Here is a 25,170-nt window from a genome sequence, read left to right on the forward strand (position 1 = left end):
GCCAATCCGGAGCCACTAGTATAGTTCATACTCCTCTATGTCTTATAATTCTCAAAACCCTGGTTATGAGAAACAGAGGAGGGAACACATACACAGACTGGTACACCCACGGTGTTACCAGAACATCCACAGCTATCGCCTGAAGGTCTCATGACCTGGCGGAATACCTGTCCCGTTTTTGTTCGGGCGGGACGCCATCATGTCCACCTTTGGTCTTTGCCAACGGTCCACAATCATGTTGAAAAACTTCCCTATGAAGTTTCCACTCTCCCGGGTGGAGGTCATGCCTGCTGAGGAAGTCTGCTTCCCAGTCGTCCACTCCCGGAAAGAACACTGCTGACAGTGCTATCACATGATTTTCCGCCTAGCGAAAAATCCTTGCAGTTTTCACTGCCCTCCTGCTTCTTGTGCCGCCCTTCTGTTTACGTGGGCGACTGCCGTGATGTTATCCCACTGGATCAATACCGGCTGACCTTGAAGCAGAGGTCTAGCTAAGTTTAGAGCATTATAAATTTGCTCTAAGCTTATTTATGCGGAGAGAATTCTCCAGACTTAATCACACTTCCCTGGAAATTTTTTCCCTGTGTGACTGTTCCCCAGCCTCTCAGGCTGGCCTCCGTGGTCACCGGCATCCAATCCTGAATGCCGAATCTGCGGCCCTCTAGAAGATGAGCACTCTGTAATCACCACAGGAGAGACACCCTTTTCCTTGGATATAGGGTTATCCGCTGATGCATCTGAGGATGCGATCCGGACCATTTGTCCAGCAGATCCCACTGAAGAGTTCTTGCGGGAAATCTGCCGAATGGAATTGCTTCGTAATAAGCCACCATTTTTACCAGGACTCTTGTGCAATGATGCACTGACACTTTTCCTGGTTTTAGGAGGATCCCGATTAGCTCGGATAACTCCCTGGTTTTCTCCACTGGGAGAAACACGTTTTTCTGGACTGTGTCCAGAATCTTCCCTAGGAACAGTAGACGTGTCGTCGGAAAAAGCTGCGATTTTGGAATATTTAGAATCCACTCGTGCTGTCGTAGAACTACTGAAGATAGTGCTACTCCGACCTCCAACTGTTCTCTGGACCTTGCCCTTATCAGGAAAGCGTCCATCTTTCTTTTAAGAAAAATCATCATTCCGGCCATTACCTTGGTAAAGACCCGGGGCGCCGTGGACCATCCAAACGGCAGCGTCTGAACTGATAGTGACAGTTCTGTACCAGGAACCTGAAGTACCCTTGGTGAGAAGGGCAAATTTGGACCTGTAGGTAAACGTCCCTGATATCCAGTGACATCATATCGTCCCCTTCTTCCTGGTTCGCTATCACTGCTCCGAGTGACTCCATCTTGATTTGAACGCTTGTATGTAAGTGTTCAAATATTTCAGATCTCACCGAGCCGGTTGGCTTCAGTACCACAATATAGTGTGGAATACTACCCCCTTCCTTGTTGTAAGAAGGGTACTTTGATTATCACCTGCTGGGAATACAGCCTGTGAATTGTGTGAGGGGGAGACGTCTCGAATTTCCAATGTACACCTGGGATATTACATGTAGGATCCCGGAGTTCCCTTGCGAGTGTTGCTGAAACTCTTGAGATGACCCCCTACCGCACCTGAGTCCGCTTGTACGGCCCCAGCGTTATGCTGCGGACTTGGCAGAAGCCGTGAGGAGCTTCTGTTCCTGGGAATGAGCTGCTTGCTGCAGTCTTCTTCCCTTTCCTCTCCCCCTGGGCAGATATGACTGGCCTTCGCCCGCCTGCCCGTATGGGGACGAAAGGACTGAGACTGAAAAGACTGTGTCCTTTTCTGCCAATATGTGACTCGGGGTAACAAAAGGTGGATTTTTCAGCTGTTGCCATGGCCACCAGGTCCAATGGACCGCCCCTTTATACGGCAATACTTCCATATGCCGTCTGGAATCTGCCTCACCTGACCACTGTCGTGTCTTCGTCTGGCAGATATGTACATCACATTTACTCTTGATGCCAGAATGCAAATATGCCTCTGCGCATCACACATATATAGAAATGCATCCTTAAAATGCTCTATAGACAATAAAATCCTGTCCCTGTCAAGGGTATCAAAATTTTCAGTCAGGAAATCCGACCAAGCCCCCTCAGCGCTGCACATCCAGGCTGAGGCGATTGCTGGTCGTAGTATAACACCAGTATGTGTGTATATACTGTTATGATATTTTCCAGCTTCCTATCAGCTGGCTCCTTGAGGGCGGCCGTATCTGGAAACGGTAACGCCATGTTTTTTATAAGCGTGTGAGCGCCTTGTCCACCCTAAGGTGTGTTTTCCAACTCGCCCTTACTACTGGCGGGAAAAAGGGTATACCGCCCATAACTTTCTGTCGGAGGAACCCCACGTATCATCACACACTTCATTTAATTTATCTGATTTAGGCAAAACTACAAGTAGTTTTTTCCCACCCTACAAAATACCCTTATTTGTGGTACTTGTGGTATCAGAAATACGTAACACCTCCTTCATTGCCCTTAACATGTAACTTGTGGCCCTAAAGGAAAAATACGTTTGTTTCTTCACCGTCGACACTGGGGTCAGTGTCCGTGTCAGTGTCTGTCGACCGACTGAGGTAAATGGGCGTTTTTACAAGCCCCTGACGGTGTCTGAGACGCCTGGACCGATACTAATTTGTCCGCCGGCTGTCTCATGTCGTCAACCGGCTTGCAGCGTGTTGACATTATCACGTAATTCCATAAGTAAGCCATCCATTCTGGTGTCGACTCCCTAGAGAGTGACATCACCATTACAGGCAATTTTCTCCGTCTCCTCACCAACATTTTCCTCATACATGTCGACACACACGTACCGACCTACAGCACACACATACAGGGAATGCTCTGATAGAGGACAGGACCCACTAGCCCTTTGGGGAGACAGAGGGAGAGTTTGCCAGCACACACCAAAAGCGCCATAATGTATATAACAACCCTAGAAGGTGTTGTTTCTATATATGGGCTCTTAATATATAATTATATCGCCAATTTATGCCCCCCTTCTCTTTAACCCTGTTTCTGTAGTGCAGGGGAGAGTGGGAGCCTTCCTCACCAGCGGAGCTGGTCAGGAAAATGGCGCTGAGTGCTGAGGAGAATAAGCTCCGCCCCTTTCACGGCGGGCTTTTCTCCCGGTTATTAGGAAAACTGGCCTGGGTTAAATACATACATATAGCCTTAATGGCTATATGTGATGTATTTATTTGCCAAATAGGTATTTATATTGCTGCCCAGGGCGCCCCCAGCAGCGCCCTGCACCCTCCGTGACCGTGTCAGTGAGCCGTGTAGCAACAATGGCGCACAGCTGCAGTGCTGTGCGCTACCTCTCTGAAGACTGTGAAGTCTTCTGCCGCCTGTTTCCGGACCTCCGTTCCGCCGTCTTTCTTCAGCGTCTGTAAGGGGGATCGGCGGCGCGGCTCCGGGACGAACCCCAGGCTGACCTGTGTTCCGACTCCCTCTGGAGCTCAGTGTCCAGTAGCCTAAAACTTCAATCCTCCTGCACGCAGGTGAGTTGCAAGTCTCTCCCCTAAGTCCCTCGTTGCAGTGATCCTGTCGCCAGCAGGAATCACTGATTAGAAACCTAAAAAAAAACTTTACTAAACAGCTCCTTAAGAGAGCCATCCAGTTTGCACCCTTCTCGGACGGGCACAAAAACCTAACTGAGGCTTGGAGGAGGGTCATAGGGGGAGGAGCCAGTACACACCATGTGACCTAAAAAGCTTTTTAGATGTGCCCTGTCTCCTGCGGAGCCCGCTATTCCCCATGGTCCTGACGGAGTCCCCAGCATCCACTAGGACGTTAGAGAAAATAATAATAATAATAATAATAAATGTATGTACCTCTCATGAGCTGCTGTTTATTATTCAAGCAATCTCGCTCTATGTTAGCCAGCTCCATCTTCTGCTGGTGAATGATCTTCTTCAGGGATCCATCCAACTCTTGCTGCTGCTTCTGTACAAACTCTTGCTCCTAGGTCAAAAGTATTCTTAAGTTATTTCTGGAACAATTTATAGACACAAGCCATTACTTACAGCTTCCATTTTTCCATTTACATTTGTAATGAGTGTAAATGGAAATGAAGCCTATAAACATAAGCAGGTCAGCTGAACACAGTACACGTACAATGAGGCCACAAGGGCATGACCTAGAATTCTCATCAACAACAGAATCAACACAAAATCAACACAAATCACACACAGATAAACAAAAACCAGGAAAAAGACCAAAAAAAATAAAAGGATGTCTCAATTTATCGCCAAAAGGGGAATTTAAGGATCTGGAATGAGCCTTAGTACTCTGATGAGAATACAGGCAATATTTGGTGTGTACTTAATTTTATAATAAAATCTGAAGGATTTTTTTTCTTGCAAAGAATTGCCATAAACTTGAGGCTGCCATGTTACCTTAGATGTGCCACAGATGCCGCAGATCATAGAATCATAGCAATGTAACCTACCACAGAATATTTTGTGCAGCATGTAGCTTTAGTATCATCACTCTATCCACTTGGGTATTCGGGGACGACGACAAAGTTTCGGGATGTTATTTTGGGGTAATACATTTTTTGCACTGCCACTCTCAGCTCCACCTATTGTCAACATGGTAATCTGCAGAACATGCACTTTAGACTTTTATCAATATGTTTTAAAGTACTGTGAAAAAAGTGCTAGAGCTTGAGAAATAGGGTACTATTATATAGTATATAGGGTATATATAGGGTTACTATAGGGTAGCTAACACAGGTCCTCAAGCGCTATCAACAGTTCATGTGTTCTAGGTCACATGTGGATCTGTAGAATGTGTTGGTTAGGAATGAATGCACTAAGTGTTTGAAAATGTGACCCTTAGTAATGACTACACCTGTGCACCAGCTAGGTGGTCTGGAAAAAGTGAACTGTTTGTAGCTCTCGAGGACCAGGTTGGCTACTCCTAGTGTATGCCATGTTCTAAAATACTAAACATTCAATTACAATGTTACAAAGCAATGGTGACAACAAGCCTATTAACCACCTGCCTGGCATGGTCGCATCAGATGCGACCACGCCTGCAAGTGCTTTATCTGACCTGGTTGCAGAGGATGCGACCAATCAGATAAACTGTGTTAGCAGCAGCAGGGAAGGGAAACTTCCCTCTGTTGCTGTCAGAGGGACCGGAAGGTCCCTCTGCCTCCCTGCACTCTCCCGTACGGATTGCCGTGCTGGCGATCACTGCTGATTGGTCAGCACGGCAGGATACCTCCCCTCCAGCGGCTGCAGACAATGGCAACAGCTGGGGAGTGTAAATTAACCCTCCCAAGCCACCCCCAGACCCCACCTGTATACCTGAAGGCTGCCCCGGCTTTCAAAATGAAAGCCACAATGGTCGCGATGTTTCCGTTGTTCCGATGGTCACGATGTCCCCGATCGATGTTTCTATGATTAAAAATATTATTTACAAATATTTTTTTCTTTTACTAAAATCATTTTGGATAGGGTTAATTCATGCTCTTCACCTAATTCACTCATAAACCCCCCCCCCCCGACAATTTCGGAGCGGTTTTTGGCAAAATAAATCGTCAGTTAAGTGGTTAAGAAACACTTTATCCTACATTTGATGTGGTTCTCAGGAGCTAGGTAGCGGCTGAACAGCATACTAACAGCAGGTAGGGTTTGAAAAGACATTAATCTTACACTAAAAATAAGAATTTACTTACCGATAATTCTATTTCTCGTAGTCCGTAGTGGATGCTGGGAACTCCGTAAGGACCATGGGGAATAGCGGCTCCGCAGGAGACTGGGCACAAAAGTAAAGGCTTTAGGACTACCTGGTGTGCACTGGCTCCTCCCCCTATGACCCTCCTCCAAGCCTCAGTTAGGATACTGTGCCCGGACGAGCGTACACAATAAGGAAGGATTTTGAATCCCGGGTAAGACTCATACCAGCCACACCAATCACACCGTACAACCTGTGATCTGAACCCAGTTAACAGCATGATAACAGAAGGAGCCTCTGAAAAGATGGCTCACAACAATAATAACCCGATTTTTGTAACAATAACTATGTACAAGTATTGCAGACAATCCGCACTTGGGATGGGCGCCCAGCATCCACTACGGACTACGAGAAATAGAATTATCGGTAAGTAAATTCTTATTTTCTCTGACGTCCTAGTGGATGCTGGGAACTCCGTAAGGACCATGGGGATTATACCAAAGCTCCCAAACGGGCGGGAGAGTGCGGATGACTCTGCAGCACCAAATGAGAGAACTCCAGGTCCTCCTCAGCCAGGGTATCAAATTTGTAGAATTTAGCAAACGTGTTTGCCCCTGACCAAGTAGCTGCTCGGCAAAGTTGTAAAGCCGAGACCCCTCGGGCAGCCGCCCAAGATGAGCCCACTTTCCTTGTGGAATGGGCTTTTATAGATTTTGGCTGTGGCAGGCCTGCCACAGAATGTGCAAGCTAAATTGTACTACAAATCCAACGAGCAATAGTCTGCTTAGAAGCAGGAGCACCCAGCTTGTTGGGTGCATACAGGATAAACAGCGAGTCAGATTTTCTGACTCCAGCCGTCCTGGAAACATATATTTTCAGGGCCCTGACTACGTCCAGCAACTTGGAGTCCTCCAAGTCCCTAGTAGCCGCAGGTACCACAATAGGCTGGTTCAAGTGAAACGCTGAAACCACCTTAGGGAGAAATTGAGGACGAGTCCTCAATTCTGCCCTGTCCGTATGAAAAATTAGGTAAGGGCTTTTATATGATAAAGCCGCCAATTCTGAGACACGCCTGGCTGAAGCCAGGGCTAACAGCATTACCACTTTCCATGTGAGATATTTTAAGTCCACAGTGGTGAGTGGTTCAAACCAATGTGATTTGAGGAACCCCAAAACTACATTGAGATCCCAAGGTGCCACTGGAGGCACAAAAGGAGGCTGTATATGCAGTACCCCCTTGACAAACGTCTGAACTTCAGGAACTGAAGCCAGTTCTTTCTGGAAGAAAATCGACAGGGCCGAAATTTGAACCTTAATGGACCCTAATTTTAGGCCCATAGACAGTCCTGTTTGCAGGAAATGCAGGAAACGACCCAGTTGAAATTCCTCTGTAGGGGCCTTCCTGGCCTCACACCGCGCAACATATTTACGCCAAATACGGTGATAATGTTGCACGGTTACATCCTTCCTGGCTTTGATCAGGGTAGGGATGACTTCATCCGGAATGCCTTTTTCCTTCAGGATCCGGCGTTCAACCGCCATGCCGTCAAACGCAGCCGCGGTAAGTCTTGGAACAGACAGGGTCCCTGCTGGAGCAGGTCCTTTCTTAGAGGTAGAGGCCACGGGTCCTCCGTGAGCATCTCTTGAAGTTCCGGGTACCAAGTCATTCTTGGCCAATCCGGAGCCACGAGTATAGTCCTTACTCCTCTCCTTCTTATGATTCTCAGTACCTTGGGTATGAGAGGCAGAGGAGGGAACACATACACTGACTGGTACACCCACGGTGTTACCAGAGCGTCCACAGCTATTGCCTGAGGGTCCCTTGACCTGGCGCAATATCTGTCTAGTTTTTTGTTGAGGCGGGACGCCATCATGTCCACCTTTGGTTTTTCCCAACGGTTCACAATCATGTGGAAGACTTCTGGGTGAAGTCCCCACTCCCCCGGGTGAAGGTCGTGTCTGCTGAGGAAGTCTGCTTCCCAGTTGTCCACTCCCGGAATGAACACTGCTGACAGTGCTATCACATGATTTTCCGCCCAGCGAAGAATCCTTGCAACTTCTGCCATTGCCCTCCTGCTTCTTGTGCCGCCCTGTCTGTTTACGTGGGCGACTGCCGTGATGTTGTCCGACTGGATCAACACCGGCTGACCCTGAAGCAGAGGCCTTGCTTGACTTAGGGCATTGTAAATGGCCCTTAGTTCCAGGATATTTATGTGAAATGACGTTTCCATGCTTGACCACAAGCCCTGGAAATTTTTTCCCTGTGTGACTGCTCCCCAGCCTCTTAGGCTGGCATCCGTGGTCACCAGGACCCAGTCCTGAATGCCGAATCTGCGGCCCTCTAGAAGATGAGCACTCTGCAACCACCACAGGAGAGACACCCTTGTCCTTGGAGACAGGGTTATCCGCTGATGCATCTGAAGATGCGATCCGGACCATTTGTCCAGCAGATCCCACTGAAAAGTTCTTGCGTGGAATCTGCCGAATGGAATCGCTTCGTAAGAAGCCACCATTTTTCCCAGGACCCTTGTGCATTGATGCACTGACACTTGACTGACTAGCTCGGATAACTCCCTGGCTTTCTCCTCCGGGAGAAACACCTTTTTCTGGACTGTGTCCAGAATCATCCCTAGGAACAGCAGACGTGTCGTCGGAATCAGCTGCGATTTTGGAATATTTAGAATCCACCCGTGCTGTCGTAGTACTACTTGAGATAGTGCTACTCCGACCTCTAACTGTTCCCTGGACCTTGCCCTTATCAGGAGATCGTCCAAGTAAGGGATAATTAAGACGCCTTTTCTTCGAAGAAGAATCATCATTTCGGCCATTACCTTGTTAAAGACCCGGGGTGCCGTGGACAATCCAAACGGCAGCGTCTGAAACTGATAGTGACAGTTCTGTACCACAAACCTGAGGTACCCTTGGTGAGAAGGGCAAATTGGGACATGGAGGTAAGCATCCTTGATGTCCAGAGACACCATATAGTCCCCTTCTTCCAGGTTCGCTATCACTGCTCTGAGTGACTCCATCTTGAATTTGAACCTTTGTATGTAAGTGTTCAATGATTTCAGATTTAAAATAGGTCTCACCGAGCCGTCCGGCTTCGGTACCACAAACAGCGTGGAATAATACCCCTTTCCCTGTTGTAGGAGGGGTACCTTAATTATCACCTGCTGGGAATACAGCTTGTGAATGGCTTCCAATACCGCCTCCCTGTCGGAGGGAGACGTTGGTAAAGCAGACTTCAGGAACCGGCGAGGGGGAGACGTCTCGAATTCCAATTTGTACCCCTGAGATACTACCTGCAGGATCCAGGGGTCCACTTGCGAGTGAGCCCACTGCGCGCTGAAATTCTTGAGACGACCCCCCACCGTACCTGAGTCCGCTTGTAAGGCCCTAGCGTCATGCTGAGGACTTGGCAGAAGCGGGGGAGGGCTTCTGTTCCTGGGAAGAGGCTGCCTGCTGCAGTCTTTTTCCCCTTCCTCTGCCCCGGGGCAGATATGAGTGGCCTTTTGCCCGCTTGCCCTTATGGGGACGAAAGGACTGAGCCTGAAAAGACGGTGTCTTTTTCTGCTGAGAGGTGACCTGGGGTAAAAAGGTGGATTTCCCAGCCGTTGCCGTGGCCACCAGGTCCGATAGACCGACCCCAAATAACTCCTCCCCTTTATACGGCAATACTTCCATATGCCGTTTGGAATCCGCATCACCTGACCACTGTCGCGTCCATAACCCTCTTCTGGCAGAAATGGACAGCGCACTTACTCTTGATGCCAGAGTGCAAATATCCCTCTGTGCATCTCGCATATATAGAAATGCATCCTTTAAATGCTCTATAGTCAATAATATACTGTCCCTGTCCAGGGTATCAATATTTTCAGTCAGGGAATCCGACCAAGCCACCCCAGCACTGCACATCCAGGCTGAGGCGATTGCTGGTCTCAGTATAATACCAGTATGTGTGTATATACTTTTTAGGATATTTTCCAGCTTCCTATCAGCTGGCTCCTTAAGGGCGGCCGTATCCGGAGACGGTAACGCCACTTGTTTTGATAAGCGTGTGAGCGCCTTATCTACCCTAGGGGGTGTTTCCCAACGCGCCCTAACCTCTGGCGGGAAAGGGTATAATGCCAATAATTTTTTAGAAATTAGCAGTTTTTTATCGGGGGAAACCCACGCTTCATCACACACCTCATTTAATTCCTCTGATTCAGGAAAAACTACGGGTAGTTTTTTCACACCCCACATAATACCCTTTTTTGTGGTACTTGTAGTATCAGAAATGTTCAAAACCTCCTTCATTGCCGTGATCATGTAACGTGTGGCCCTACTGGAAAACACGGTTGTTTCCTCACCATCGACACTGGAGTCAGTGTCCGTGTCTGGGTCTGTGTCGACCATCTGAGGTAACGGGCGCTTTAGAGCCCCTGACGGTGTTTGAGACGCCTGGACAGGTATTAACTGTTTGTCCGGCTGTCTCATGTCGTCAACAGTCTTTTGTAAAGTGCTGACGCTATCACGTAATTCCTTCCATAAGACCATCCAGTCAGGTGTCGACTCCCTAGGGGGTGACATCACTATTACAGGCAATTGCTCCGCCTCCATACCATTTTCCTCCTCATACATGTCGACACAACGTACCGACACACAGCACACACACAGGGAATGCTCTGATAGAGGACAGGACCCCACTAGCCCTTTGGGGAGACAGAGGGAGAGTTTGCCAGCACACACCAGAGCGCTATATATATACAGGGATAACCTTATATAAGTGTTTTCCCTTATATAGCTGCTGATTTTATTAATCTGCCAATTAGTGCCCCCCCTCTCTTGTTTTACCCTGTTTCTGTAGTGCAGGACTGCAGGGGAGAGTCAGGGAGACGTCCTTCCAGCGGAGCTGTGAGGGAAAATGGCGCTTGTGTGCTGAGGAGATAGGCTCCGCCCCCTTCTCGGCTGCCTTTCTCCTGCTTTTTTAAGGAAAAACTGGCAGGGGTTAAATGCATCCATATAGCCCAGGAGCTATATGTGATGTATTTTTAGCCATCTAAGGTGTTTTTATTGCGTCTCAGGGCGCCCCCCCCCCAGCGCCCTGCACCCTCAGTGACCGGAGTGTGAAGTGTGCTGAGAGCAATGGCACACAGCTGCGGTGCTGTGCGCTACCTTATTGAAGACAGGACGTCTTCTGCCGCCGATTTTCCCGGACCATCTTCTGTCTTCTGGCTCTGTAAGGGGGCCGGCGGCGCGGCTCTGGGACCCATCCATGGCTGGGCCTGTGATCGTCCCTCTGGAGCTAATGTCCAGTAGCCTAAGAAGCCCAATCCACTCTGCACGCAGGTGAGTTCGCTTCTTCTCCCCTTAGTCCCTCGGTGCAGTGAGCCTGTTGCCAGCAGGACTCACTGAAAATAAAAAACCTAATTTAAACTTTTACTCTAAGCAGCTCAGGAGAGCCACCTAGCATGCACCCTTCTCGTTCGGGCACAAAAATCTAACTGAGGCTTGGAGGAGGGTCATAGGGGGAGGAGCCAGTGCACACCAGGTAGTCCTAAAGCCTTTACTTTTGTGCCCAGTCTCCTGCGGAGCCGCTATTCCCCATGGTCCTTACGGAGTTCCCAGCATCCACTAGGACATCAGAGAAATATCCACTACAGCTTATTTTGTATTATGTAAAGCAAGAGATGCAAACCACAGATTGTTTATATTAGGTAACAGAAACTGACGCCCAAATAAGCAGCACATTTAAAATGAGCTCTCATCTATGTTATATGCTCAATTTATATTCACCTCTCAGTGCAGAACATTCTCCTTATCTGGAAATCAGAAAAGCACCGCACTTCTCCTGCCCCATTCCAGAGTGAAGTAAATTGGAGAAATTGTGCTGGATTGTCATAGCCTGCAATTTGCTGGCACTGATGCAAATTCGGGGACAAAGCTGGTAGATTTAAAGCAGCAATTAGTTTTAAGCGACAACTATGCTGTTATGGCCGTGAAAACAAACATACGCTTTAAATCTAGTGGCTGTATCGTAGAACTCACGATGGTGCCCACAAATCATAGGCCAATGAGTTGCCTAAACAGCGTTTAGACATGTCAGCTCTCAGAAAAGAGAATGAGAAAGATATTAAGTATAAACCCACTACATGAGTTATATTAGTTTCTCTACAATACACAGATTGTGTATATACGGGATGTAGTCAATATCCCGGCGTTCAGGATACCGATGCCGGGATCCCGACCACTGAGAATGCCAGCAACGGCGCAAAGGCTATTTCCACTCGTGGGTGTCCACGACACCCAGGGTAGGAATAGAACCCGTGGCGTGCGCAGCATGACACAGAGCCTGCACGGGGCTTTCTAACTCTCGCCCTGCTGCCGGCATTCTGGTGGACGGTATCCCAGAGTCGGTATTCTGATCTCCAGGAACCAGTCCGCCGGGATTCCATTCCCAACCCGAATATACAGTATCAAAATGCAATACTAACTTTACTTGCACTATAAAGATTTTGATAGAATACTCAGTCTTAGAAACACAGCACACTTTGAGTAATGTCCCATTCCATGTACAGAAATGTACACCGTTGCAGGAGGAAATGAACAATACACATTGTATCTCCAGCATAGAGCCTATTCAACAGAACTGTCAGATTAATGTAATTACAAGCTATGAACCATGCATGAAAACGAATCCCAACTGATTACTCCTACACGTTACTGCTTATTGCTGTACGGCCAGGTATTCTGTATTGTGGGTGGTTGCCTTGCTTTGTGACCTGACAGTCAGGCAGAGATTAACAAAGGCCATGACAGAATCACACAGTTCATTAATTAAACTTAAAGTGAACAAGGTTTAAAACAACAAGCAGTACATTGCAGTGGAAGCTGATGGATGCACTACTGAAATCATTTTATTCTGACCAGCACTGCCAAGAGAATAGTGTAGTTCATTTGTAAGTAGTGCATAATTCCCACAATAGCTATATGTTTATCTGACAGGGCTCTGCTACAGGGATGCACTCAAAATCCATGAGCAAGTGTGAGGATGTTGTCACACTTGTGTATATAGGTTGCTTACAGAGGCAAATAAACATTTGATGAGCTCCTGACCATTGTTTTTCTCCACCAACTGAACATCCTACTTTTTTGTTTAACAAGTGTTTTATAGCTTTGTGTGCGACAGTTTATTTTATCCGCTAACATATACTAAACAGTCATGCAGCTTTTATGAGCGTTGGAAGCTTGGTAAATGTACGAGCAGATGCCATAATTTTTAGTGACCCGAATAAACAGTAGATATTCTGTAAATTCTGCAGACGTATGGGCTGATCCAGATCTGAGTATAAATTAGCCGCAATTGCTACCGCATTGCTTGCACTGAACTAAATGTTTATATTTGGCCTTAAGTAGGATTAATCGAGAATCGGCGGCTGCGCAAGGTTTGTTCTGTGCATGTAAATCAGGCAGCAGCATTGAGGGGATGTGAAGAGTGCGGAGGGAGGGCTGCATTTCTAGAAATGGAGGTGTGTTGCCCCTGTTTTCTAGGAGGGGAGAGTCAAGGGTCCCTGGCCTTATAGCCCCTGCTTCAGTTGGCCAGCTGCGCAAACTGAGGCTTACTCAGCTGGCTGACTGCGTGGAATGTTGGATCCAGGCTTGCAACGTCAGTCGCAGTGCTGGGATCGCAATGATGTGCAGGAGGTGTCTGTTTTGCTGCAACGTCTCCTGCATGCCCCTCCTAGAGATCGGATGGAAATTCAAGGCTACTTGCATGCGGCATTGAATTTCCATCCATCTCTGATTCAGACCCTGTGTTCTACTGACACGCTCACAGACACCGCCTATGTGAGATTTCCCTGTTATAGCCCAGTTACACCCCTATAGTTGAAAAGGGAGACTCTGCGTCGTCTTAACTTCTTTTTATCACAATTGATTCCGGAGTACTTGCAGAGCAAAAACATGCAAGAAACCCTCTGTAAACAGGTGTGCATTGCACTCCGAACCCCCCCATAACATGTTACTTCCAACACAGAGAAGTAACCGCAGCCTAGGAAGGCTCGGCTAGTGGAGAAAAATATAGAAGGCACACATAATTGCAGGGCACTTTTTGTGGTTTTATCTGATAAAATCCATTGAATAGACTCTAACATAGACAATGTAAGGATCCACACGTGCTTAGTACGTGTGCAGAGATACATACAGTATAGAGGTAAAATACCTGCACTGCACACGCACATGCAAGAGAAACTGCAAACACCTCCCATGCCACAGACTTACATCCTGCATTTGGGCGTTGAATATTGTAAATGAAGACAAGTGAAAAGACTGAATCATAACTTGGGCAACACCCTGCGGATCAGAATACAACATGCCAACAGTGTGAGATATAGGAGCCAAATGTTGCTGGCTGGCAAGAAAAACTCAGTGGACAAATATTTAGAAACAGACACTTTCCCTCAGCATTAAGTGGCACTAACCCCTTAATGAATTAAACATAAATAGATAAAATAAATAAATGAAGCACCATATAATATATCTTAAGGAGCCAGGAGACACCAGTATTTTACATTAATCGCCATACATTTTACACGTCCAGCTTTTGTTGCCTGGATGGTGACCTCTAACCAATTGGCAGAACTGAATTGTATACATAAAGGGAACAGGAAATTATTTAATTGCCAAGCTCTAATTATCCTTAAATTTGTAAAAAAATAAATTAAATAAAAATTGCATTATATGGTACTGCTACAATATTGATTTAAGTCAGTGACTTGGAATGTAGGATGGACTTCCATGATTAGAAATAACTAAGTTACCAGAAAAAAAAGTATGTGACTAACAGAAATGATGCACCATAACCTATCATAAATCTTTCATGCGTTACATTACTGGTAACGGACTCCAGAATAGCTCATCATCTTATGTATGTAGTAATAACATATTCCAGAAATGAATCCACTGTACAATTTAATCTATAAATGGAATTTGTATTTTTTTTTTTATTCTGCCTATACTAGTGTTATCCAGAAATGGATTCTGAGCTATGTAAGCATGACTTACTATTCCTGGTCACAATAAGCTAACAGAGACCGAACATTCCCTGCTGACGTACCAGAACGCTAGAAAATGTACAATGGGGGTAATTCCAAGTTGATCGCAGCAGGAATTTTGTTAGCAGTTGGGCAAAACCATGTGCAGAAAGAGTTAGATTTGGGTGGGTTATTTTATTTCTGTGCAGGGTAAATACTGGCTGCTTTATTTTTACACTGCAAATTAGATTGCAGATTGAACACACCACACCCAAATCTAACTCTCTCTGCACATGTTATATCTGCCCCCCCCCCCCCCTGCAGTGGACATGGTTTTTCCCAACTGCTAACAAAATTCCTGCTGCAATCAACTTGGAATTACCCCCAATGTGTAAAGTCGCACAGACAAAAGTCATATGCAATAATTATTCTTACATCAATCCTTGACGGATTTTTAAAGATGATTTGTTATATGTGTTCTTTTGATCACAATTAGCCATTAGAGCGGATATATTTTTATAGCAAGATAAGACCATATACACAAGTAGATTTAATAGCTTTTGCAAATGCTCTTCTGAATGGTGGATGGAGAGTAAATGAACTTCAGCATAGCGATCTGGTATCAGGCCACACTACAACCCTTATACAGTATTAGCACTGGGAGTGTCACTGCTTACTGTGCACAGATCATTTGGTTCATTACTGTAATATATTTACTACACAAACCCATCAGCATTGTGATTTAGTAAAACATACTGGTTACCTTGCGGGTACTGCAGAATTCTTGTACAAAGGTGGGCAACCCTGTGACTTGCCAGCTATTGAACCAAAACTCCCAGCCACTACAAATCTGTTGTTTGATAATGAGCATATAATACAATGGAGACATGAAACGCATGGTGATCTCACAAGATGTTAAATGATCAGGAATCAGCTGGGTTAGTAGAACATCATGTTAGTTGACAGACTATTTTATTGGTCACTACAGCATCAGGAAAACAAGGTGGGTTTGTCGGTGTTTAGTAGCACAGAGCATGTGCGGTTACCTGAGCGTGCTGGCTTTGTGCAAGCTCCTCTTTCCTGCGTTTCATAAGCTCTTTCCGCAACTCTTTAGGTGCTTTCTCCACGTCACTTATTACCTGGTGTAAGCATGCAGAAGGTGGGGAAATGTAACCCTTTTTCTAGAGGAAGCGCATGAGGCAAAGTAAAGCCACACCACCACGTGAGAGATACCGGAGGAGTTACCTTCTGGGGGGGTTACATGTGAAGTGTGAGATAGCTGCGTGATTATTAGCCAATGACTGGTCAAAAAGACGTTATCTACATGCAGTCTCTGTTCCATGGTAAGCAATCACTCATTCTTACTTGTAGGCAGAGATTTGATAAAAAATAGTAATATGTATAACTAGCCATTATGTGTGTGCCTGAGAGACCACTGATAATACATGTTTTAACGATTTCATTCCTGGAAACAAAGATACTGTCGCCTCACCTTAGTATTAGATTAATAGAACTAGTGAAGTGTACATATTGAGGGGGGCAATTTAACATTGTGCGTCACTGCCCTGCATTCATGGCATCGTGAGCAGAGTTTGAACACTGGCATAAGCTACTTTTAGCTCTGGCTAAACATAGTGCTCAGATAACGAGTATGACAAAAGCAGTTTCCGTGCTCACAGCAGTTATAGCAAATGTGGATGGCAGCAACACTCAAGGCCCAGCAGGTGCTTATTAAAGCTGCAGATTGCTTTGTCAGTTTATCACTACTTTGACCAGTGCTCAAGCTGCATTCACCTTTGGTGATTGAATGGTACTGAAGCATACAGATGTGTCCTCATACATCATTTCTACATGCCAAACAGCCCTTCTTGGTGTGCCTGGTCCTGTGAGAATCCTAGCGTCTGGTATATTTTTTGCCAATAATGTGTTTGGATCGCAATGCAATGCCACTAGGACACACGTGGAGACTGTGCGGATTGAATATGTGAAACTTGCGTATCTGTGTGTGACTGGGTCTGGAATCTGTATACAAAGTGCTATGAAAGAATGCAACAGCTTTTTTCCAATACAAGTTCCGTTGTGCTCCGTATACAGTCACAGGCAGTATAGAAGCTGCATATCAAATGAACTAGCAGTCTCCCTGTGTGTCCTATCCACACCACGTTGCGACTAAGACGTTAGCAGAGCAGCACAGGACCTGGTGGCTTACTCACGCCAGGCATCTCATGTCACATGACACACTGAGGCTAGATGTATGAGGGCACATCTGTAGCAACCCATGATCGCCTACCCTAAATGCAATGTTCATAATAGCTTCCTTAAATCATTTTTTTTGACATAGAATAAAGAAAATATTACTGGCCCAAAGAGCCTTGTTTACTACCCCTGTACAATAGCAGCATTTGTAGTACAATCTGCACTTCTTATCTAGCAGCTGCTGTTGTGTGACATACTGAAGGAATACAATAACAAAGTGCAATATGTTTTCCATTCAGTTAGAGGTGTAACGTTACATTGTAGTAGTGCAGTGTATGGTGCTTATGACTGCATGGAATACTGTATATGTATAGTAAAAAGAAAACCCAAGTACCAGAGAGAATTCAGTGCAAAGCTGCAGAACAAAAGAAAATCCAGTAGTTGGGATGCATATACAATAGAAACATAGATATGAACCCAAAGTTTATCAGTATACAAACAGCACACAAATAGGCCCAGGAGAGAGATGACCAGTCACCGTACTGAAGCCCTATTCCATGGGCTAGGACAACACCAATATCAATAAAACGCGTCACCAGTGCTTTAAGCCCAACCACCAAGCCAGAAGGAATAAAAACAAACTCAAAAGGCAGGTCAAACAGGGAAGAGGGAAAAAAATGTCAAATTAATACATAATAAGCATTAAACATTAAACACATTCAGTTCATTAAGAATACAGATGTGTCCTCTTACATCCTTGCTGCAGTCATGCGAAACAGCCCTTCAAGTCGCGCCATGCCCTGGGGAGACTCTGCAGCGGTGAGCGCCTTTTGCCACAAAAATGCGTTTTAGGCGCAATTTGATGCAATAGGACGCACAAGCAGCTTAGGCTGATTAAAACAATATGCAGCATGCTTATATTCTGTGCGTGACTGTGACTGTATTTGCATACAAAATGCTCCAGGAAAACACTAACATTTCATTTCGGGTGCAGATGGAGCAGCTGTTACTCACAGAATATAGACATGCCACATATCATTTCAATCAACAGAAGCTGCTCCTGCTTCCTGTTCCTTGCGTCTAACACGCATTTTCGCGGCAAAAGACGCAAAAATAGATGCTTGGCACTACCAAGTCACACGGTACTCACACATTATGTGTAACGTGACTTGTAGTGTATGGAGCAAAGTTGTAAAAGGAAACATCTGTATATAAATAAGTAAAGTTTAGATTATGGACATTACATACCCAAGATATGACCACACAAAGAATAATACTTCATTAAAAAATAAGAATTTACTTACCGATAATTCTATTTCTCGTAGTCCGTAGTGGATGCTGGGAACTCCGTAAGGACCATGGGGAATAGCGGCTCCGCAGGAGACAGGGCACATCTAAAGAAAGCTTTAGGATCACCTGGTGTGCACTGGCTCCTCCCCCTATGACCCTCCTCCAAGCCTCAGTTAGGATACTGTGCCCGGACGAGCGTACACAATAAGGAAGGATTTTGAATCCCGGGTAAGACTCATACCAGCCACACCAATCACACTGTACAACTTGTGATCTGAACCCAGTTAACAGCATGATAATAGAGAAACCTCTATAAAAGATGGCTCACTACAACAATAACCCGAATTTTTTGGTAACAATAATTATGTACCAGCATTGCAGACAATCCGCACTTGTGATGGGCGCCCAGCATCCACTACGGACTACGAGAAATAGAATTATCGGTAAGTAAATTCTTATTTTCTCTGACGTCCTAGTGGATGCTGGGAACTCCGTAAGGACCATGGGGATTATACCAAAGCTCCCAAACGGGCGGGAGAGTGCGGATGACTCTGCAGCACCGAATGAGAGAACTCCAGGTCCTCCTCAGCCAGGGTATCAAATTTGTAGAAGTTTACAAACGTATTTGCTCCTGACGAAGTAGCTGCTCGGCAAAGTTGTAAAGCCGAGACCCCTCGGGCAGCTGCCCAAGATGAGCCACACAGGATAAACAGCGAGTCAGATTTTCAGATTTTCTGACTCCAGCCGTCCTGGAAACATATATTTTCAGGGCCCTGACCACGTCAAGCAACTTGGAATCCTCCAAGTCCTTAGTAGCCGCAGGTACCACAATAGGTTGCTTCATGTGGAATGCAGAAACCACCTTAGGTAGAAATTGAGGACAAGTCCTCAATTCTGCCCTGTCAGAATGAAATATTAAATAAGGGCTTTTATATGATAAAGCCGCCAGTTCTGACACACGCCTGGCTGAAGCCAGGGCTAACAGCATCGTCACCTTCCATGTGAGATATTTTAAGTCCACAGTGGTGAGTAGTTCAAACCAATGTGACTTTAGGAAACTCAACACAACATTGAGATCCCAAGGTGCCACTGGAGGCACAAAAGGAGGCTGTATATGCAGTACCCCTTTTACAAATGTCTGAACTTCAGGCACTGAAGCCAGTTCCTTTTGGAAGAAAATCGACAGGGCCGAAATTTGAACCTTAATGGGCCCTAATCTTAGGCCCATAGACAGTCCTGTTTGCAGGAAATGGAGGAAACGACCCAGTTGAAATTCCTCTGTAGGGGCCTTCTTGGCCTCCCACCACGCAACATATTTTCGCCAAATGCGGTGATAATGTTTTGCGGTTACGTCCTTCCTGGCCTTGACCAGGGTAGGGATGACTTCATCTGGAATGCCTTTTTCCTTCAGGATCCGGCGTTCAACCGCCAAGCCGTCAAACGCAGCCGCGGTAAGTCTTGGAACAGACAAGGCCCCTGCTGGAGCAGGTCCTTTCTTAGAGGTAGAGGCCACGGTTCGTCCGTGAGCATCTCTTGAAGTTCCGGATACCAAGTCCTTCTTGGCCAATCCGGAACCACGAGTATAGTTCTTACTCCTCTCCTTCTTATGATTCTCAGTACTTTTGGTATGAGAGGCAGAGGAGGGAACACATACACTGACTGGTACACCCACGGTGTTACCAGAGCGTCCACCGCTATGGCCTGAGGGTCCCCTGACCTGGCGCAATATCTGTCTAGTTTTTTGTTTAGACGGGACGCCATTATGTCCACCTTTGGTTTTTCCCAACGGTTTACAATCAGGTGGAAGACTTCTGGGTGAAGTCCCCACTCTCCCGGGTGAAGGTCGTGTCTGCTGAGGAAGTCTGCTTCCCAGTTGTCCACTCCCGGAATGAACACTGCTGACAGTGCTATCACATGATTTTCCGCCCAGCGAAGAATCCTTGCAGCTTCTGCCATTGCCCCCCTGCTTCCCGTGCCGCCCTGTCTGTTTACGTGGGCGACTGACGTGATGTTGTCCGATTGGATCAATACCGCCTGACCCTGAAGCAGGGGTTTCGCTTGACTTAGAGCATTGTAAATGGCCCTTAGTTCCAGAATGTTTATATGAAGAGATGTCTCCAGGCTTGACCATAAGCCCTGGAAATTCCTTCCCTGTGTGACTGCTCCCCAGCCTCGCAGGCTGGCATCCGTGGCCACCAGGACCCAGTCCCGAATGCCGAATCTGCGGCCCTCTAGAAGATGAGCACTCTGCAACCACCACAGGAGGGATACCCTTGTCCCCGGTGACAGGGTTATCCGCTGAAGCATCTGAAGATGCGACCCGGACCATTTGTCCAGTAGGTTCCACTGGAAAGTCTTGCGTGGAATCTGCCGAATGGGATTGCTTCGTAGGAAGCCACCATTTTTACCCAGAACCCTTGTGCATTGATGCACTGAGACTTGGTTCGGTTTTAGGAGGTTCCTGACTAGCTCGGATAACTCCCTGGCTTTCTCCTCCAGGAGAAACACCTTCTTTCTGGACTGTGTCCAGGATCATCCCTAGGAACAGAAGACAAGACGTCGGAACCAGCTGCGATTTTGGAATATTGAGAATCCAATCGTGCTGCCGCAACACTACCTGATATAGTGTTACACCGATCTCCAACTGTTCCCTGGATCTTACCCTTATCAGGGAATCGTCCAAGTAACGGATAACTAAAATTCCCTTCCTTCGAAGGAATATCATCATTACGGTCATTACTTCAGTAAAGACCCGGGGTGCCGTGGACCATCCCTACGGCAGCGTCCGAACTGATAGTGACAGTTCTGTACCATAACCTGAAATACCCTTGGTGAGAAGGGTAAATTTTGACCTGAAGGTAAGCATCCTTGATGTCCCGAGACATCATGTAGTCCCCTTCTTCCAGGTTTGCAATCACTGCTCTGAGTGACTCAATTTTGAATTTGAACCTCTGTATGCAAGTGTTCAAAGATTTTAGATTTTAAAATCGGTCTCCCCGAGCCGTCTGGCTTCGGTACCACAATAGTGTGGAATAATACCCCGTTCCCTGTTGCAGGAGGGGTACCTTGATTATCACCTGCTGGGAATACAGCTTGTGAATGGTTTCCAAACTTGCCTCCCTGTCAGCGGGAGACGTCGGTAAAACAGACCTTTGGAAACGGCGAGGGGGATACGTCTCGAATTTCAATTTGTACCCCTGAAATATTACCAGAAGGATCCAGGGGTCTACTTGCGAGTGAGCCCACTGCGCACTGAAATTCATTGAGAACGGGACCCCACCGTGCCTGAACTTGTAAAGCCCTAGCGTCATACTGAGGGCTTGGCAGAGGCGGAAAAGAGTTTCTGTTCCTTGGAACTGGCTGATCTCTGCAGCCATTTTCCTCTCCCTCTGTCACGAGCAGAAAAGAGGAACCCTTTTGTCCGCTTGCCAACCAGGCCTGCGCCTGATAATACGGCGTCTTATTTTGAGAGGCGACCTGGGGTACATCCCCTCTTTTAAGGCAATACTTCCAAATGCCGTTTGGAATCCGCATCACCTGACCACTTTACTGGTATAATTGGACAACGCACTTATACTTGATGCCAGTCGGCAAATATTCCGCTGTGCATCATGCATATATAGAAATGCATCTTTTAATTGCTCTATAGGCAATAATATACTGTCCTTATCTAGGATATCATATTTCCAGTCAGGGAATCCGACCACGCCAACCCAGCACTGCACATCCAGGCTGAGGCGATTGCTGGTCGCAGTATAACACCAGTATGTGTGTAAATACATTTTAGGATACCCTCCTGCTTTCTATCAGCAGGATCCTTAAGGGCGGCCATCTCCAGAGAGGGTAGAGCCCTTGTACAAGCGTGTGAGCGCCTTATCCCCCCTAGGGGGTGTTTCCCAACGCACCCTAACCTCTGGCGGGAAAAGGTATACTGCCAATAACTTTTTAGAAATTATCAATTGTTATCGGGGGGAAACCCACGCATCATCACACCTCTCATTTTATTTCTCAGATTCAGGAAAACTACAGGAAGTTTTTCCTCACCAAACATAATACCCCTTTTTTTGGTGGTATTTATATTATCAGAAGAGTGTAAACTTTTTCCATTGCCTCAATCATGCAATGTGTGGCCCTATTGGAAATCACGGTTGTCTCTTCACCGTCGACACAGGAGTCAGTATCCGTGTCGGCGTCTGTATCTGAGGTAACGGGCGCTTTAGAGCCCCTGTATGAGACGTCTGGACATGCACAAGCTGAGTAGCCGGCTGTCTCATGTAAACCACTGTATTTTATACAAAGCTGACACTGTCACGCAATTTCACAGTACATCCACTCAGGTGTCGACCCCCCAGGGGGTGACAACACTATTACAGACACTCTACTCCGTCTCCTCATCATTTTTCTCCTCATACATGTCGACACAAACGTACCGACACACAGCACACACACAGGGAATGCTCTGATAGAGGACAGGACCCCACTAGCCCTTTGGGGAGACAGAGGGAGAGTTTGCCAGCACACACCAGAGCGCTATATATATACAGGGATAACCTTATATAAGTGTTTTTCCCTTTATAGCTGCTGTATTGTTTATACTGCGCCTAATTTGTGCCCCCCTCTCTTTTTTAACCCCTTTCTGTAGTGTAGTGACTGCAGGGGAGAGCCAGGGAGCTTCCCTCCAACTGAGCTGTGAGGGAAAATGGCGCCAGTGTGCTGAGGAGATAGGCTCCGCCCCTTTCTCGGCGTCCTTATCATCCGTTTTCTTGTATGTTTTGGCAGGGGTTAAATGCATCCATATAGCCCAGGAGTTATATGTGATGCATTTATTTTAGCCATAAAAGGTTTTCTATCGATTTATTGCGTCTCAGGGCGCTGCCCCCCCAGCGCCCTGCACCCTCAGTGACCGGAGTGTGAAGTGTGCTGAGAGCAATGGCGCACAGCTGCGGTGCTGTGCGCCTACCTTTATCTGAAGACAGGAAAGTCTTCTGCCGCCGATTTTTCCGGACCTCTTCGCTCTTCTGGCTCTGTAAGGGGGCCGGCGGCGCGGCTCCGGTGACCCATCCAGGCTGAACCTGTGATCGTCCCTCTGGAGCTAATGTCCAGTAGCCTAAGAAGCCCAATCCACTCTGCACGCAGGTGAGTTCGCTTCTTCTCCCCTTAGTCCCTCGATGCAGTGAGCCTGTTGCCAGCAGGTCTCACTGAAAATAATAAACCTAAACTAAAACTTTCACAAAGAGCTCAGGAGAGCCCCTAGTGTGCACCCTTCTCGTCGGGCACAGAAAATCTAACTGAGGCTTGGAGGAGGGTCATAGGGGGAGGAGCCAGTGCACACCAGGTGATCCTAAAGCTTTCTTTAGATGTGCCCTGTCTCCTGCGGAGCCGCTATTCCCCATGGTCCTTACGGAGTTCCCAGCATCCACTAGGACGTCAGAGAAAACATCAATTTAAATGAAAAATCCATGGTCTTTCCAGTCTAGATTTCAGTATGCATATTAATAATAGAATTTCAGTCCTTACGTGGAGCTAAGTACATACTGCAATAAACAGGCCGGATGGTTGATTTTTGACTGCTCAGTCCGATAATCTCAGTGTGTGTACACAGCACCCAGGGGAGATTATTGTTAAAAACAAACAAAAAAAACAGATCTGCTCTGGCCTGCTACACAATAACACTTACCCAAAATGATGAGCAGATACCATGCACAATTTTGTATTGTGCACATGATCTGTCCGACGCTTATATCAAGTGTGTCAGACTATATCACCAGACCAATTTAGCATACTCCATATAAAAGTTATGTTCACAGTATAAAGTGAAATATGATATAGTAACTAGTGCCCACAGACTTGGATTTAGGAACTCATGCTAGGTCTGCAGTTAGAGAGCAGCACAAGCATTTATAAAACCATATTGCTAACACCAGGTCCGTTTCCCACGTAGAATAAAAGACTGAAGTGACCAAATTGTGAGATCAAGCCACTGATCCCATAAAATGGGTGACCGAGTCACACAGGAGGAACATGGGGAGCTGGAGAAACGGATACAGTCCCCAAGTGAGAGACCCCAATTGTATGCAGAACATTACAGCTTACAATGGCTACTGAAATCCCTTTCCCATGAAGCCAATGCAGCCCTTACCTCTTTTTTTTTATTCTTTAACACATTTTGGAATTTCGAAAGCTCCTTTTCCTGCTCTGCCTTAATTCGTTTAGCTTCTTCTCTCAAGCGGGTGGTGTGTTCCTGCTCCAGCCGTTCTATGGTCTGTTTCTGCTGCTTTTCCAGGTTCTCTATGTCCTGATCATACTGTCGTTTTTTGTTCTGGAAAGAGAATAGCATTCTATTGCTCATTCATCAAAGCTCATAAGTAATGTATAAGTATCTGTACATACTATATGTATATCTGTGCTTTGTGATTTACTAGGTATATGCTAGTTATGTATTCTGTAACTTAATTTGTTAAGTAATAACACACACTGTAGAAGGAGCCAATTTGTGAGCCTCCAAACCTTGTTTTATTAACTGCAGTTTAACAATGGCTACACAATCCCAATATTATTCTTTTTAGAACCACCCCAAAAAACAGGAACTCATAATCAGTAAGGTCTAGTAATAAATTTATACCCATGAGTAACAAATATACTTGGCATCAAAACTGTAATATGTCCCCATATGGTGCTGGAAGGGACAGTGCCATCAGCCTACTGTGCCTGCTTCTCATTGAATGACAGAGGGCGCTTACCAATTTCAGTCTATAAAAAAACATCACGTCGCCTTAACGGCTGACATTCTCTTTGGCCTCTCAAGAAAAGAAAACGGCACTGCATTCAAATTCTCTATGGTCACATTAGCTGCACATCATGTATAAAAGATGTGCTGGTCCATTCTGTATTTTCTATGATGGCCTGTACCAATATCGGACTGAAAAATCAGGTAGTGGCAGCATTACATGTAACAAAAT

General features: G+C 46.2%; 1 protein-coding gene across 3 annotated transcripts in view; it reads right to left on the reverse strand.

Moving 5' to 3' along the window:
• Positions 1-25,170, reverse strand: part of SLK (STE20 like kinase) — a 167,467-nt gene that overhangs the window by 33,468 nt on the left and 108,829 nt on the right. The window contains exons 12-14 of one of the 3 annotated variants that reach the window (XM_063961971.1): positions 24,351-24,530; positions 13,974-14,045; positions 3,860-3,989 (exon numbers count right to left, since the gene is read on the reverse strand). In XM_063961971.1, coding sequence (XP_063818041.1) covers positions 3,860-3,989; positions 13,974-14,045; positions 24,351-24,530 — 382 coding nt within the window. Of the gene's footprint in view, positions 1-3,859; positions 3,990-13,973; positions 14,046-15,771; positions 15,865-24,350; positions 24,531-25,170 lie in introns of all 3 variants that reach the window. The other 2 variants (XM_063961970.1, XM_063961972.1) reach the window with 2 other exon arrangements.

This window comes from Pseudophryne corroboree, chromosome 3 (genome assembly GCF_028390025.1).
Source record: "Pseudophryne corroboree isolate aPseCor3 chromosome 3, aPseCor3.hap2, whole genome shotgun sequence".
NCBI lineage: Eukaryota > Metazoa > Chordata > Amphibia > Anura > Myobatrachidae > Pseudophryne > Pseudophryne corroboree.